A 15561-nucleotide genomic window follows, 5' to 3' on the forward strand; every position below is an offset into this window, starting at 1 on the left:
TAATTAAATCTCAAACCACAAAGCAACTTGAGAAACAAACGAGTTTGCTCTCCAATCACAGATTTAAATTGAATCGTGTCCTTATCAAATCTCAACTATCCAATTCTAATCGTATCAGACTAGAGTTGCAAGGGTCTTGTGTACATTCATGTTCATGTGGAGGCACACTTGAAAAGTTGAAACTCTTAAAAGTTTCCAGCCCAGTATCAGTGCAAAACTTTACAGAACTGCACTGAGTATGTATGTATGTATGTATGTATGTATGTATGTATGTAGGTAGGTAGGTAGGTAGGTAGGTAGGTAGGTAGAGAGACAGAGACAGAGACAGAGACAGAGATAGATAGAGATAGATAGAGATAGATAGAGATAGATAGAGATAGAGATAGAGATAGAGATAGATAGATAGATAGATAGATAGATAGATAGATAGATAGATAGATAACTTACTTAGCAAGCAACCCCTTTTTTTTCTAGAGTTCTTTTAAATGTTTCGTTTTTAAAGAAAATCTTGAGTTCTTCTCAAAAAGTTTAGTCCTCAGTGCTTGAAGAGTATTCTTGCCAGAAGTCATTTGGTTGTGCATAATTAAGTTAGATAGTAATGCGGTCATGGAGTACATGCTTGGTTGCCTTCAAAGGTATACTTTCTAACCAAGATGAGAAAAACAAGCTTGTTTACAAAGGTTACCCATTTTTCAATCTATAAAACCCTGCAGTTGCTATTTCCCTTGAACCATGTAGCGTTCAATAGCATAGTAAATTATGATAAAAAGTTAAAAGATAAATTTCAACCCTTAGGTCGCTGAACTGATTTATTGTGTCCTGGGTCTTTGATTTATTAAAAACATGCTGATGATTAATATGCTCTACAAAAAATATAAAGGACTATTATAACATAGATATTCATAATTCACACATATGTTCTTCATTCTCAATAATATTTTTATTTGGAGCACCCTTGTTAAATGCCACCCAGGATTGTCAATATTGTTAACTTTGATTCTCAATGGCTTAGGAACCTAATGGTTAATCAACACTCCTGCAAATTTCATATAACTTGACAAGGGCTATTCCAATATGTAGCTTTTATATTTTCCATATTGAATTTGTCCTACAGGTATATTTTTTAGCTTCATCAAATAGTTTCTGATATAGGAGTCAGATGGAAATAAAAGTGCAGTAAAAAAAAAAAAAGTAATATTCAGCCTAGAAAAGTATCCAATGTATCATTTGGGGGTAGAAGTGGGAGGCTGTATGTTACCATAATTATTTTCTAACTATCTAAGGAAGCACTGACTCTTACTAGGAAATAAATTGAAAGCTATAATACCATCACACTTTCCCCAGAACTGATTCCCCAGTTTTAAATAAGACACTGGATATTGGAGCAGGTTTATCTAAGTCTCTTATTCCTGCATATTGTCTCTGAAAGCAAATTAATTCCACCAGAAATTTAGTTAGCCTGTATAACTAAAGAAAAGCTAGCCTTGAAAGTTGGCAATAAAGAGTTTGCTGTTTCTTTTGTGAAAATGGGAAGAGATATCCTTTGTTGGAAAGGACATTGGGCAATGAAGAGGATCTACTGTGTATAGATCCATTTTTATAGGGGCCTAGCTATGTGGATTGCTGTAAACACTATGATAAAATTAATAAGCAAAACCTGTAAAGATTTTTATAGGGACTACTACGTGCCAGTTGAAAGCATTCCTTGCCTGATTTGAGGGTTGAACCATTTATTTATTCATCATGAATAAAATTTATATAGCCAACCCATCTCACAAACTGCGCCCCTGAGCAGTGTACAACAATCCAATAACAACAAGTACAAAATCAGGCAATTTAAATCCAGCATAAAATAAAAATTATATTTAAAAAAAGCCAACCATAGGCAAAGGGAGGGTATGAATGGGCACCTAGTAATGGAGCCCCGAGAACCCTAGAACTGATTACATAACCGGTTCTTGGGGAACTTCTGTAATGTCAAACGGAATGGAGTAAACTTAATGTCAGGAGGAAGAATGTGTCAGGCGAAACCTAAGAATGGCATAGAATAACTTGCCAGGCTAAACTTACATTACCCTCAGCCTAATGGATATACCATGGGAGATTCTAGGGAGTGGCAATGCGAACTCTTTTCCTCTGTCTTCTATCTAGCTATGGGATATGTTGTCTCTTGTCTCACTCCTCTCCTTGGAATGAGCTCCCTCCTTTATAGGAAACTGCCAAGTCACTGAAGTCCATCGGAATACCTACCGCTTTATAGATATAATCATCAGAGAATGTTCCATAAGGCAGGTACCACAGCAGAGAATAAATGTCTCCAAGGATCCACCAAATGTAGGTCCATAACTTATGGTTCCAACAGTAAAAACAATGTTTTTGCACTGTATCACATTTCAGTCCATGAAAAAACATGATGGAAATATTTGGTTTGTATTTAAAAGGGAAAATAATGGCACCTAACAATTATAATGGGCTGAAAGCTACTATGTTGTTCTGGAATATATTCTCCCATTCTCTTGGATGGTTTTCTTTTTCTTCATTCAGTTGAGAATGCTAACATAATGTTTTTTCCCAAACTTGCAGCTTATGCTTGCTTTAGTATAATCCAATATTAATCTATGCCTTACTGTTTGATAAGCCTCTCATGTCAAGTACACTTTCAATCACTACAAGAAATGCATTTTGTATAAGTTACTAAAAAAAAACCTGTTCTCTAGCATACATAAATGAAGAAAACATTACCCATGATATGTGCACCGTAGTGTTCCCACATCTGCAAGAATAATAGAAATATTGTTGCCTGATTGTTCCATGGCCAAGAGTATGAGCTGAACTAACTCAAATAGGAATGATAAATACTGTAAAGAAATAAATCCCCCAAAAGTACCTCAGCCTCTAATCAACAATGTTGGGACATAATTGAACTGGAGCTATCAGAGGAATCCCAAAAGTGCTTTTTTCTAAAAGGTCAGAGTAAAATCAACATCTATAAGGAGTCAAGAAACGTTTGGAACGACAACTGACCTTCCTTGATTTTTCTTTGAAAAGTTTGCACTTCTTATCCAAGAAGCTTCTTCAGTTCACAGTTGTCCCAAATGTGGAAAAAGCACCTGGATGGTTGAGAATCTTAATAGACATCAGAAGAATCATTTTCTTTTACCATATGAGCTTACCCAATGTTTATATTTTTTTTGTTCTACAGTAAGGAATATTCATTTGATTGTGGTCCAGATGAGTAGATACTATGCTGTGGTTTTTTCACTGGAGAATAACATCCCTTCGAGCATGGCAATTTTCCATTATGAAATGCTTCTGCCAAGAATCAAAGACTTATTTATTTAACTGGGCATTTAACCATATAAAAATGTTAGCAATGAAGATTTATGGCTATTTGCCTTTTTACTAGTGTATATTGTTGAAAAATTTTATGTAAACACTTTTGGGATTTAGGATGAAAATGATCCATGATATCATGGAAATACCATTATGCTCAGGAATACCCTGAGATTTGCAGAAGTATCCAAAATTATTTCAAAAATAATTGTAAAGTGCATATATACAAAAACACACTCATAGCCCTAAGTAAAATATTCTGCTGACAATTATAGGCACAGATTATTAAATGTTGAAATAGAAAAGCAAATGAGAAGTAAAAAATATATTGGGGATAAAGTATATTGTCCTATGTAAGTTTTATATAATATGTAAGATGCTAGAGAAGGAGAGAAGCAGAATAAATGACAGACTGAAATGCCAGAGTAGGATCAAGATCTGTAAGGAGTCATGAAACATTTTCTCGCAGGTTGCAAGGTTAACAATGTCTATCCAACAATGGTATACCAATTCAGTGAACTCGCATATCAGTTGCTGGAATTGTATATACACTCCTACCATAAATGTCACTTATTCAGGAATGCCCTCTTTTTTCTTCAAAACATTCACCTAATTTATATCTTACACTTGGTAAGGTCCTTTACCTTATCCAGATGTAATCCTATCACATTCCTCTTAGACAAAACATTTTAAGATTTTGAGGTTATGACTTCAGTGTCACATCAATAGTTCAGAGTTCATTGACTATGAATTTAGGGAAAGCTCTATTATTTTTAAGACTAAATATTGCAGTTCATAAAATAGAAAATTCTATAGATCTCTATTGTTGTATAAAAGTTGGGCAGGGATGTGCTCTTCTTCATTCTAGAAATACCATGTTTTATTTTTCAAATTTATTTTACCCTGCTGTATTTAATGGCAAACCTGAACTCACTGACGGCAAACAGGTGGCAGGCTCAGCTTTAAAAGTTTTTGAACATTCCATTCACATTCTACTTACATTTAAGTAACTATCAGGAATTCCCTGCAGATTGCATAGCACTTCCTGAAGGTCAATAAGCTGAATGGTTTGTGCCATAGGGATGCCATGGATCACACAGAGCCCATTATTGTATGAGAATTGTTCCCTCCCTCCCTCCCTCCCTCCCTCTCCCTGTCTCTCTCTCCTCCCCACCCGGCCCCAAACGCATGAGTAGGGTAACATAGTATTGTAGGCTTCGATCCTGGAAACTAAGTTCCATGGCATTCTATCAACCTAAATATGTAAAACAAGAGTACATATATACATAACAGAAAGAAACTCACACACAGGCATGCACATAATATATACACACAGACATACACTCACACAAAAATGAAGACATCCCATTTAAAACTAGTGAATTTAAGATTTTTAGATCAATTTTAAAAATGAGAATCCCCTTTCTGAGTGCATCTTTCTGTATTCAAAAAAGAAGCAAAAGGAAGTTACCATCATAGCTCAATGCCAGAAACAAATGTTTATTATTCCTGATCACAAGTATTTGCCTTTATAATGTGTGCGTGTGTGTGTGTGTGTGTGTGTGTGCCTGTGCATGCACAAACTCGCTCACACACAAAACCCTCAGGTATCTAAGTAAAAGTATGAAATAATTTGAGGATGCAGTTCCTGAATCATACAGACTTTTGGTATCTGGATTTATTTTTTACTTTGAACTTTTTACTTAAAGTTTTTCTACTGAGAAAAAAGTAGGTGGGAAAGTCAATATCACTTGAGAAATCTCAGAAAATTTAAGTGTCTTCCTTTTGGAAGGAGGGAAATCATTTTAACAGAAAGCAAATAATTCTGTCTATTTACAGATGATAATGAATGTGCAAATGCCACACAACTTTGTGGAGAAAAGGCAAACTGTACAAACACTATGGGAAGCTACTTCTGCATGTGCAAAGATGGATACAGATCTAGTAATGGCAACACAAGCTTTGTAACCAATGACGGTACTTCTTGTAGAGGTAAGATCCCAAGAGACCCCTGTTCGTTTACTGATGTTTTATTCCTTAACCATTATGTCCCTTTCTGCCTTTTCTTTTTTATATACCTGTTTATTCTGTTGCTTAAAATATTCTCATAGATAAATTATAATGAAAATGAATATTTTTTTAAAACAAAATAGACTCTAGCAGTATCAGACTAAATGAACACAATATAATAATTTAGTTCTATATAATTTTGTATAATGTTGTATGTATCATGGTGGGATAATTTAATACGTGATGATTTGCATGTAAGGTAAAGATTTCCCCTTCAGTCATGTCCAGTCCTAGGGCACAGTGCTTATCTCTGTTTCTTAGCCAAGGGAGCCAGTTTTGTCCGAAGACAATTTCCATGTTCATGTGGCCATCAGGGCTTTATATAAAAGGTGCACGGAACTCTGTTATTTTCTCACCAAAGTGGTACCTATTAATCTACTTGCATTTGCATGCTTTCAAACTGCTAGGCGGACTGAAACTGGCAAGTAACAAGAACTCACCTATTGCGCAGAGCTCAGGTCTCAAATCTGATCTGTCAGCTCTCCAGCTGACAAGCACAGCATCTTCAACCGTATTTAAAGTATTTAATTATTTACTTAAATACTAATTAAAATATAAAGTGCTTGTTACATGTAACAAACACTTAATACTTTACATGGTATTTAATTTTGTATATAATCTTGAAGAAATTTATTTTGCATTAAGGGAAGAAATATGAAACTTTTCTTCTACTTTTCCAGTCCAGGAAATAATAAACCAGTATATTTTGGGGACAAGTATAAAATCCCTGTGTTGATATTATCTTGTTCAAGTCACATATCTTTCTTTTAAAGAGATGTGACTTGAACAAGATAATATTAACACAGGGATTTTATATTTGCCCCAAAATAAACTGATTTATTATTTTTAGGGCTATAAAAGTCCTGAATAAGAATTTCCCCAAGTGAAATAAATTTCTGTGCAGTTATATTTTTTTCCTATGTAAATTCTACTATATTCACTGAAGCATGGGGATTAAAAATTTGATTCCCTAAATATTTTCATGTTAAGCCAATTACATTCCCTCCCCCTCCCCCCTCCCCCCCCTTGTGTGTATGTCTATGTCTCTTTGTGAGTATGGAACCAGTCTAAAAAGCAAGATGAACAAGTCCTGCCTTAGTCACGAAAAACCAACTGGATGATTTTGGGGCAATCACTCTCTTAGCCCAACCCACCTCACAGGGTTGTTGTTGTGGGGAAAATAGGAAGAGGAAGGTGTGTTGGATATGTTTGTTATTTGTAAAATAATAAAAGTGGAATACAAATAAATAAATAAACATTTAATTGTAGAATTTGTAGAAAACTCTTGTTTCTATAACCCTTAACTTTGTGAAACAGTGAGTGCATCATAAGGTAACTATTTTTGAACCAAGGTATCTCAAGGTATATCAAATTATCTCAGATAATTTACAGGATGCATCCAGAATCCAGGAACCATTCCTCCAGAGAGAAGGAAATTTGAGGAAGTTGCTTCAGCACTGCTTGACTGCTGCTGCTCCTGCTGTAATCGCATGATACTCATTTTTAACAGGAAGGAAGGAAAGGAGGGAGGGGAAAAGGAGGAAGGCAGGCAGGCAGGAAGGAAGGAAGGAAGGGAGGAAGGAGATATAGGTCGCTCTGTCTCTCTGTCTCTGTCTCTGTCTCTCTGTCTCTCTCTCTCTCTCTCTCTCTCTCTCTCTCTCACACACACACACACACACACACACATTTATCTGAATTTTTGAGCACCTGTGTAGTTCAGTACATTGAAAATCTAATTCATCCTCTTATCATGCGAAAAAGTTAACATTTCCAGTTTCTCAGTTTTGTTAAATGAGGCCATGCTTATATAAACTGGACTTTTATGAAACCAAATTTCATGAATATAACTAAACATAAACACGTATCCACTTAATGAAATACTGTTTTCTCCAATGTAAAATTATCCAAATGTTCTAAGATGCTACATAGCAGATTCCTAAGGACTCCTGTGCTAATTTAACTTTTTAAAACCATAACTCACATATTTTCAGGAGTTCTCAATGTTGGAATGTTGTCCTGCAAGGAAAAAAGATAAGATGTTATTCTATACCTATGTATTCATCGGAATTCAGATCACGCATTCTTTTCCATTAACAATTAAAATAGAGGTGATGGTAAACTTTATATTACAATGTGCTATTTTAATTGTTGATTATTTAATTGATATGCTGCCACATCTTATCAACTCCCAATAGGTTACAGCAAATTTAAAATGCAGCAACAGTAAAATGTCCACAGTAAAGTACAATAAAAAACAATTTAGCATATTAAAACCAGCAGAAATCTCAGTTCACCCTCAAACATTCTCTGAAGCAATTCAGTTTCCTAACTACCTTATGGAAGGCTGCTACAAATGAGACCAATTGTGTTCCTAACATAATGTGTTCCAAATCACTACAGCATCATTGAAAAAATAGCTCTTTTTGGGCTCAATGATGGTTTGGTTGGTTTGTGCTATCTTGTGCAATTTGTGCTATCCCTTGGTTGTTTAATGCTGACATATACATACAGGTAGTCCTCGACTTACAACCACAACTGAGCCCAAAATGTATGTTGCTAAGTTAGGCATTTGTTAAGTGAGTGTTGTCCTATTTTACGATCTTTATTGTCACCGTTGTTAAGGGAATCGCTGCAGTTGTTGAGTTAGTAACACGGTTGTTAAATGAATCTGCCTTCTCCATTGACTTTGCATGTCAGAAGGTCACAAAAGGGACTCTGCAACCATCATAAATATGAGTCAGTTGCCAAACATCTGAATTTTGATGATGTGACAATGGGGAATGCTGCAATGGTCATAAGTGTGGGAAACGGTCACATGTCACTTTTTTCAGTACTGTTGTAACTTTGAACAATAACTAAATGCACTGTTGTAACTTGAGTTGTACCTGTATTAAGATTAATATCATATTTAAACATTTAATATAAATCAATATTAATGCCATTAAAGCTAAAACTAGTAAACATTCAGAAGGGATGAGCTTTCTGTGCTGTAATGGAGCTTTAATTATCCGGATTAAACTATACACCAACTGATAAGTGATAAAAAAAATTACATCAATATTAACTAGATTAATTTGAACTGCATTTCCCAAGATAATCATAAATAATCGTACACCTATTGAATCAATTCTGGAATAATGCAACAAATTTTTCCAGGGCAATATAATGTCTTTGGCCAGTCTTACAGCAAGTGTACACAGAACTAAAAGGTAATTGTGGTGTATGTGTATGTTTTAATTGTTAATAAATCCATATCATATTATCCAATTGCATTATTATAAAAGCCTAACGTGCATTGACCATCAGCAATAAATCCTTGAATTGCATTTTGAGGTTTTAAAAAAAAATCCTGAAAGATACTTGGAAAAATCCTTATAAATGATTTACATTCATAATTAACCTCTGTCTTTTGCACTGATAATTTTGAGCTATGGTAAATTATTCTGTCAAACTCTGCAGTGTTTATTATGTTTTAGAGGAAAAGTGCTGCTAATATTAATGTATACATTAATTTTTAATATTCTATTTATAACTGCCTTTTTAAACCTGACTGGTTGGCAGTATATTATTTTGTCAATCACATCAAAAAGAAATAATTGTAGCCTGGTTTAGGTCCATCCCTGGAGAAGCAGCTATATAATTTTATGGGATGCATTTAGGACACAAACTCCTGTATGCAACTAATATGAAGAAAAAACAGTTTTGATAATGAGATTGGTCCCTAGCTGATCTCTGCAACCATGATGAAAATGGAAAAACTTGCAATTGGTCTTTTGTGTAAGTTTATGTCAGTCTGTGTAGACAGCCATAAACTTACACAAAAGACCAATTGCAATTATACACTTGATAAACTTGATTTTTTTACATGTACCATATACATGCTAGTAAAACAGTTCACCTTGCTGAAAGTTTCCAGATCTACAGTTGTTATTCTATCTATAAACTTGTTTTATCAATAGATTAAAAAAATGTAAACCAATAGGACAAATAGGGCATTCTATGTAGCATAAGAAGTGGGATAACTTTGCACTCTGTATTGTATCCAACATCATAGAAGTAATTAATCATGGGGAAAATACTTGGTAGAATTCAGATTTATTGTCCCAAATAGTAAATGAAGACAAGCAATTTAAGAAATCCTTACTAGTACTACAGTGGAAAGTGGAATACCAGCATGGTGTAACTTGGATTTGAAATAAGGAGATCCAGGTTTAAGCCCCAGCTCTATGCAAAACTCACCAGACAACTGTTACAGTTTCTTAGACCAACTCATCAGTAACACAAATGGATCTATATTGCATTAAAACAGACAGATACAATACAAATCAAGTGAGGTACTAATATCACTCTCTAAAGCATAAGTAAGACCACACCTAGAATACTGCATCCAGTTTTGGCCAACACACTATAAAAATATATTGAGAAAAAGTGCAGAGAAGAGCGACTAAGACTGGAGGCTAATGGATGGTTGCAAGTACTCAGCATGGCTAGTCTAGTGAAGAGAAGGATCAGGGGAAACATGATAGCAGTGTTCCAATACTTCAGGGGCTGCCACAAAGAGGAGGGGTTTATGCTATTTCCAAAACACCTGAAGGCCAGACAAGGAATAATGGATGGAAACTGATTAAGGAGAGATTTAACCTAGAAATAAACAACAATTTTCTGACAGTGAGAACAATCAACCAATGGAACAGCTTGCCTTCAGAAGTTGTGGAAGCTTCATCACTGGAGACTTTCAAGAAGAGACTGGATTGCCATTTGTCAGAAAGAAGGCAGAGTCTCCGGCTTGGGCAGGGGGTTTGGACTATAAGACCTACAAGGTTCCTTACAGCTGTTTTAATCTGTTAACTTGTTAATGTGAACTGCCTTGAATATTGAAATAAACAGATAATTATGACCCAGTGACACTTCCGTACTTTAGTAAAGAGTAGAATAATCACTGAAAGGTAATTGGGAGGTTATTTCTGAAACTGTCAAAGGTTTTAAATATATGCTGAAGTTCACGACAGCCATGACAGTTTAACAATATCAGTTGTTGTCTTTAATCTAGACTTCGCAAGATTGATTTTAGCCCAGATAATTCTTAGATGATATTCAAAAATCATGTTTCAATTTTCAAAATGTTGTGTTTAATATATTTAATAAACATGAATCAGCGGCAATTCACCAAAAAAATTGAATGTGATTCCCCTCTGTATAGGTAATAGAAAATATTTTATATCTTCCAGCATTAATACTGTTCTAGCTGGGAGAACACGGGTGGACAAATGGAGGCGAGCCAGGACTTAACAAATGCTACCAGTTTATTGTTAGCAGGTTGCCAAACGCGGCACTTCACATTTCGCGTGTCTCAGCTAACTGGCAACAGCTGAGCCCTGTTTGACAGCCCTTTATATATGCCGGCTGTCAACCAATCAGCGTCGAGCACAGCGCCCCCTAGCGAAACGGACCAGAGGGAAAACTATGATACATATCACTCCTTCACACTTAGAACGCGCATGGGTAGTCTTCCATATAGCATGGGCGGCATCGAACCCGCCCTGATCTTCGCAGAGTGACCTCTGCTCCGGAGTTTGTGGCCACAGTTCCCATGGCCTCAGGCCTAGCCCTTTCAGATTCTTACAACGCTGGAAACTCATGGGGAAGAGCAGGTAAACTTATTAGTTGTTCTATTCTGTTATGTGATCGCTCGGGGGAGGTAGACCGGGACCTAGGCCTCTGCTCTGAGCTCTCGGGGCTTGCCTATAGGATAGGCCCTGTTGTTCCCCCGCCATGTTAGACTCCCTTTGCCGATTTCGTAGCTGATTGATATGCCTCCATACTCGGCCGTCCTCTAGCTCTATCAGGTATGAGCAGGGGCCCGTGATTTTTCTGACTACCTCTGGGACCCTTAGTGGGTGGCCGGCATAATTCCGTGCATAAACTGTTGCGTTTAATGGAAAACCCTTAAGCTGACTGTGTGAGTCTAAAGGCTTTGAAGTGACATATTCTGGGTGTAGCCTGTCTAATGCTGTTCTGAGTCGCTGACCCATTAACAATTCTGCTGGGCTCTTGTTTGTCATGGAGCATGGTGTGGCATGCTGCCATAGCAAGTGCGTGTCTATGTCTTCCTGCCAATTGAGGGGACCAAACCTAGCCAGCGCTTCTTTTGCTGATCTGACCATGCGTTCCGCTAGGCCATTGGCCACTAGGTTGAAGGGGGCTACAAAAGTGTGTCAGACCACTAGCCTGGCAAAGAAATTGTCTAGCAATGCTGCAGTAAATTGGAACCCATTGTCAGAAATGACCAGATCAGGTAACCCAAGGGTCGTGAACACCCTCCTTAACATCTTGATAATGGCCGGGGCAGTGGTGGTAGACAATAATGCAATTTCAACCCACTTAGAATAAGTATCAACAATAACAAGAAAAGATTGGACCTTTACTGGGCCTGCCAAGTCCATTTGAATCCGGGACCATGGAGCCCTTGGCTGCTCCCAATTCTGGATGGGATCTTTGGGACATGCAGGTCGGGACTCCTGGCACTGGGAACATCCAGAGACCCACCTCACTATGTCCTGGTCCATGCCCGCCCACCAAGCATAGCTCCAGCCCAGTGGCTTCATCTGGACTATGCCCGAGTGACCTTCGTGGAGAAGGTCACTCGGCCACCCCACAGGAGACAACCCTGCTGAGAAGAGAGTTCGTGTTGCCTGGTTGAAAAGGGTTGCCACTCAGTGCCCAGTGGTTTCGCTGGCCATCCCCATTCAGTCCAAGCCAGCACCTTGGCGAGTAGTTTGTCCTGACTCATGTGCATGGCCACATCAGCTGCTGTTAATGGTAACTGCATCTCATCGATCAGCAAAACCTCAGAGGCAGGCACTGGGTCTTTCACTGCGATGGGCAAAGGGCACCTGCTCAAAGCGTCGGCATGGCAAATGTGCTTCCCTGGTCTGTGATGCAAGGTATAGTTGTAGGCAGCCAGGAATACAGTCCAGCTTGTGAATCTTGGACATAGAATTTGGGGCGTTTGTCTGTCCCCAGCGATGATGCCCAGAAGGGGCTTGTGGTCTGTCATTATATGGAAATGACGGCCATAGAGATAAGAATGGAAGCGCTTCACCCCGGTTACTATGTCAGGGGAAAAATCACCCTGAAGAAAAATGAGGTCTATGGATCGGGCTGATTTCCAAGAGCATATGCATTAAGATATTGAAGAAAAGAAAAAAAGTTCTGGAGAAGCATATTCTAATTAATAAACAAACTTTAATACGAAAATAATAAAAGTAAATAAAACAGAAGCTAACTAATTGTTACATTTTGATAAGAATGTTCCGTCTGCCTTGCTGGCAGCCAGAAAAAAGTTCAGCAGAAGCTTTCTCTTTCACTCTCCTTCTGGAATGTGTGAAGACATGCACAATAAATCACTTTCAGATAACTTTTATGACCGATCAAGCTGGCTATTGTTCCTTTTGGGCAAGGACAGAGTGCGAGAGAAAAATGCCACAGGGGCTTTTAGTCCTGACTGCAGACGGTGGCTTAAGACTGCACTGACACCTTAAGGAGACATGTCACAAGTCAGAATCACAGGGAGGGATTCATCGTATTGGTGCAGGACACTCTCAGACGTTAAGAATTTTTTTACATTGTCAAAAGCTGTGGCTTCCTTCTTGCCCCAAACCCACTTCACTGAGCGGTCTAGTAATCTGGGGTTCCACAATAGATGCCTTGTGAGGCAGGAAAATATTATAAAAATTGAGCAGACCCAGGAAAGCTTGAAGCTCGGCTTTGGTGGTAGGCGGAGGAGCCTGACTAATAGCCCACACTTTCTCAGGGGTCGGATGAATGCCTTTCTTGTCTACTAAGAAAGCCAAAAATTCAACTTGGGGAACTGCAATCTGGCACTTGGTCATTTTAAGTTTTAAGCAAGCACCATGGAAACTCCGAAGTACAGTTCGCAATCAGGCCAGAAGGTTGGATAGGGAGCGGGCTGATACCAGGACATAGTCAAAATAGGGAACGATGCCTGGTATCCCCTGTAGCAGCCGTTCCATTAAATTCTGAAAAAGTTCACGTGCTACGCTAACCCCAAATTGTAAACGGTTACACTTAAATGCACCCCTATGTGTAACTATAGTCTGGGCTTCAGCAGTTGCCTCATCCACAGGCAACTGCTGATATGCCTGAGCTAGGTCAAGCTTCACAAATATGGTTCCCTGACCCAGGGAGTGCAGCAAATGCTGCACCACGGGCACGGGGTATGCGCTCTGCTGCAAGGCACGGTTCAAAGTGCATTTAAAGTCAGCGCAGATGCGCATAGAGCCATCATGCTTAACTGGTGTGACAATGGGAGTTTCCCAACAGGCATGGTCAATAGGCTCTAACACCCCTTGGGCCAATAACCTGTCTATTTCCGTGTCTACTTTGGGTTTTAATGCAAATGGTACCCTACATGGCTTCAGACGCCATGGTGGTACCTGGGGCTCTAGGTTAAAAGAAATGGGGGTGCCAGTGTATTTTCCCAATCCTTCCCCGAAAACTTCAGGAAATTCTTTGATTAGCATGTCAAGGTATGGAGTGGTCTGAACCTGATCTATTCCCGTTATGGCCAGACCCAGGGCTTCAAACCATTCCAAACCTAACAAACTGGGCCTGGGACCCTTGACTACAATAAGAGAAAGTCTCTTATTATATTGTTTAAAGGACACCCTACAGAAAAACTTTCCCAGCGTTGGAATGGGATTTCCCTGAAAATCCCTCAACTTTAATGGGCATGGTTTCAATCTCACATGGGAGATGTCTGGCACAAGTCTTTTAATGCCTGCCCACGATATTATAGACACGGCTGAGCCAGTGTCTACCTCCATCTGACAGGGTTTGCCCTCCAGTCTAACGGTGAGGAATATTTTCCCTCTCGGGTATGGACAATCTGGTCTACTTCAGATTCATCTCTGTCCTCACTGACTGCAAAACAGGAATCCTGCTTCCTGAACCCTGCGTTCCTACCAAAACCGGAGGGCTTTTTGAAACCCTGACTGGTGCTGCAAGAGTTCCCTTCTAAAGCACTTGCGCAAGGCGCAGCTGCCCTACAAACCCTTGCTAAATGGCCCTTTTTTCCACAACGGAGGCAGGACGCATTTTTAAAACAGCAGTCCGCTCTATCATGCCTACCCCCACACCCTGGGCAATTTGTTCGGGACATAGCTTTACCCTGCCGAACTTTGGATTGCTTACCCCTTAGGCGATGTACTTTATTGTTCCCGGTGGCCCCGGTGTCATTGATAACATCGTCATAGTGCACCTCGGTAGTCTTATCTGCGGGTTGTGGTTTGGAGAATCTCTGGATTTCCTCTGTAGATTTCATTGATAGCTCTACTGCCCTGGCTTCATCCAGGGCCGTCTGTAAGTCGAGTTCAGGTTTGGCCAGCAGGCGGCGTTGTATACGGAGGTCGCTAACACCCCCCACAATCTGGTTTGTCAGGGCTTCATCTAAGTCTTTGAATCTACAATGAACAGCTGTGGCTCGTAAAGCAGCCACATAGTCGTTTATTGTCTCTCCCTCAAGCTGAAACCTTCTGTAAAAGGCAAATCTACACGTTGTGCGGGACAGCACTGGGGTGTAATGATTATTTAACTTGGACATTAAAACATCCCAGGTCACATCGTGGACGGAGTGCGGGGCAACTAGGGTCTCTGCAAGATTAAACATCTCCGTACTACATAAATTTAGGAAACATGCCTTTTTCCACTGTTCAGTTAGGTCTGTAAAGCTGTTGGCTTCTAAAAAACATTCAAAACGGGAAATATAGGAGCCCCAAGTCTCTGCGGTCGCATTAAAAGTGGCTAGTGTGTTCATTAAGGCCATCTCTGAAGTAACTTCTTTCTTCGTCGATTAACCAGAGGCAGTCTTGGTAGGCAAGTGACTCACTCGACCTCTCGTTCAGTGATTCCCTGAGGGAATTCAGCTCTCAGTGACTTAGCTCGTAGGTTAGTGACTTTTCACAGCTCAGCCTGGGCTCCGCCTGTTGATCCCATCCTCGTCGCCTATTATTATTATTATTATTATTATTATTATTATTATTATTATTATTATTATTTATTCACATTTCTAAACCGCCCCCTCTCCCAAAAAGGGACTCGGGGCGGTGTACAGTCCACAATAAATCACAGATAAAATAC

At 39.0% G+C, this 15561-nt stretch overlaps 1 protein-coding gene across 2 annotated transcripts in view; it reads left to right on the plus strand.

Annotated features, from left to right (window-relative positions):
- The window catches only part of ADGRL4 (adhesion G protein-coupled receptor L4), a 132096-nt gene that overhangs the window by 54575 nt on the left and 61960 nt on the right, over positions 1–15561 (plus strand). For both annotated transcript variants that reach the window (XM_081949601.1, XM_081949602.1), the window contains one exon: positions 5173–5325. In XM_081949601.1, the coding sequence (XP_081805727.1) occupies positions 5173–5325 (153 nt within the window). The remainder of the gene's footprint in view (positions 1–5172; positions 5326–15561) is intronic.

The sequence above is a fragment of the Natrix helvetica genome (genome assembly GCF_964273705.1).
Source record: "Natrix helvetica genome assembly, chromosome: 3".
In the NCBI taxonomy this organism is placed as follows: domain Eukaryota; kingdom Metazoa; phylum Chordata; class Lepidosauria; order Squamata; family Natricidae; genus Natrix; species Natrix helvetica.